Genomic DNA, 2,384 nt, shown 5'->3' with positions numbered 1-2,384 from the left:
ATATATATTATATATATAATAATATATCTTATATAATATATAGTATATAGTATATATTATCATATATTTATATATTATCATATATATTATCATATGTTTACATATTATTTCTTTATATATGATATATAATGTATTTGTATAATTATATAAAAATATATTTAGCCTATTTTTACAGATTTTTCTTTAAAAATATTTTCCTTTATCCGTATTTCAAATACTTTGCATAAATTTATTTTTATGTAATAATATATTTAAAGATACATAATATCTTTATATAAAAATATATTCTACATATAAATATATAATAAAATATAGATAAAATTTATTATATATATCCATATACCTACATATATAATATCTAAAAATACATAAAAATGTACGTTTAGTGTATACTTATGTACAAATTTTATAATGTACTTTATCTACATATTTAATATATAAATACGTATTTTGTATATTTTATTTATATAAATAGATATAGGGCCCCACTGTCCCTGTGGGGTGTGGGGTGTTCTAGGGCAGTGTCCCCACTGTCCCCACTGTCCCCACTGTCCCCACTGTCCCTACCAATCCGGGGCTCCAGGATCTGCGGGGTGGGGAACTTTTCCCGGGCTCCCCGCGACCCCGCGTGGGCTCCAGGGCCTGCCGCGAGGCACTGGGGTGTCCGCGACCCCACAACAACCCCGCTCCCCACGCTGTGCCCCGCAGGTACCACGCGGAGCGCGCCCATTCCCGCGCGGCCGAGCGGTTCGTGGCGCTGGAGGCGCTCCTGGAATCCCGCGGGGCGGAGATCGGGACCATCCCGGCCAACACCGAGGCCACGGCCGGGCACCTGCGGGGCCTGAGCCGCTACCTGTCGGACGTGGGGCTCGCCTGCTCCCTGCGTTCCCAAACCCACGCGCGGCAGCTGCGGGAGCTCCGCGGCGGCCTCGGGGAGCTCCAGGGATCGGCCCGGCTCCTGCGGGAGCGCTGCGGGGTCCTCGGGGCCCGCCTGGACCGCGGCGTGACAGACCTGTCCCTGCTGCTGGAGGAGATGCGGGCCGTGGACGCGCGGCACGGGGAGGAGATCGGGAACGTCACCCTGCTCCGGGGTGAGGGCAACGGGCAGCTCTTCCCGGGATTCCGGGGGATTTTGTGGGATTGGGTGGGTGCACGGTACGGGGACGCGCTCGGGAACATCATCCTGCTCCGGGGTGAGGGGAACGGGCAGCTCTTCCCGGGATTCCGGGGGATTTGGAGGTTTTGAGTGGGATGGGGTGGATGCACGGCACGGGGACGAGCTCGGGAACATCATCCTGCTCCGAGGTGAGGGAAACGGGGAGCTCTTCCCGGGATTCCAGGGGATTTGGAGGTTTTGAGTGGGATTGGGTGGATGCACGGCACGGGGACGGGCTTGGGAACATCACCCTGCTCCGAGGGGAGGGGATTTTGTGGGATTGGGTGGGATTTGGTGGATGCACGGCACAGGGATGCGCTCGGGAACATCTCCCTGCTCCGAGGGGAGGGAGGGGGGAACAGGGGCCCTTCCTTGGATTTGGGGGGATCCTGATCCCAAGGGAGGTGGAGGAGGGTCCAAACCGTCAGTGCTGAGGCCCAGGAAGGGCTGGGATGTGCAGGGAGGCACATGGAGCATCCCATGGATGAGGAGTGTCCCGGGATGGAGGGACAGGGACAGCGGGGAATTCCCACCCGCGGTGGGAGCGTCCCCCTCACGCCTCCTCTCCCTCCCTCCCTCCCTCCCTCCCTGCAGGCGTTCCGGGTCTCCCGGGCCCCCGCGGCCTCGGGGGGGACGTCGGATCGGGCGGCCCCGCGGGGATCGGGGGACAGGAGGGTGACATCGGGACCCCGGGATCGCCGGGACCGCCCGGCCCGCAGGGACCCTCGGGACCCCCCGGCCCCCAGGGGGAACGGGGACCCCCTGGAATGAAAGGATTCCCGGGATTCAAAGGCTCCAAGGGCGGCTTTGGATCCTCGGGATGGCGGGGCCAGGGCGGACCCACGGGGGATCCCGGACCCGCGGGGCCCGAGGGGGGGCCGGGAAGGGCGGGACCCCCCGGCCCGCAGGGCGAGCAGGGGCTGCCCGGGACCCCCGGGAACGCGGGCCGGGCCGGGCCAGAGGGGTCCAAGGGAGACCCCGGCATGAGGGGACCCCCGGGACCACCGGGACCCCCCGGACCCCCGGGACAGTGACTGGGGATAAAGGGGGGATCCCAAATTCCATCCCCTGGGACCCCCCGGACCCCCGGGACAGTGACTGGGGATAAAGGGGGGATCCCAAATTCCATCCCCTGGGACCCCCCGGACCCCCGGGACAGTGACTGGGGATAAAGGGGAGGGGGTCCCCAATTCCATCCCCTGGGACAGGGAGTCCCAAATTCCATCCA

At 58.9% G+C, this 2,384-nt stretch overlaps 1 protein-coding gene across 1 annotated transcript; it reads left to right on the top strand.

Annotated features, from left to right (window-relative positions):
• Positions 1-708: 708 nt before the first annotated feature.
• LOC114072978 (scavenger receptor class A member 3-like) lies at positions 709-2,346 on the top strand (the record flags this gene model as incomplete). Its single annotated transcript, XM_027910786.1, has 2 exons — positions 709-1,091; positions 1,751-2,346. Coding segments are annotated over 2 exons (823 nt in total), but the record flags the coding sequence as incomplete, so codon positions are not given.
• Between the last annotated feature and the right edge of the window lie 38 nt (positions 2,347-2,384).

The sequence above is a fragment of the Empidonax traillii genome, unplaced genomic scaffold (assembly GCF_003031625.1).
Source record: "Empidonax traillii isolate 1590-97213 ecotype Southwest subspecies unplaced genomic scaffold, ASM303162v1 scaffold4731:size9274, whole genome shotgun sequence".
NCBI classification, from domain to species: domain Eukaryota; kingdom Metazoa; phylum Chordata; class Aves; order Passeriformes; family Tyrannidae; genus Empidonax; species Empidonax traillii.
The sequence above is the reverse complement of the archived record's forward strand: the minus strand, read 5'-3'. Positions and strand labels throughout refer to the sequence as shown.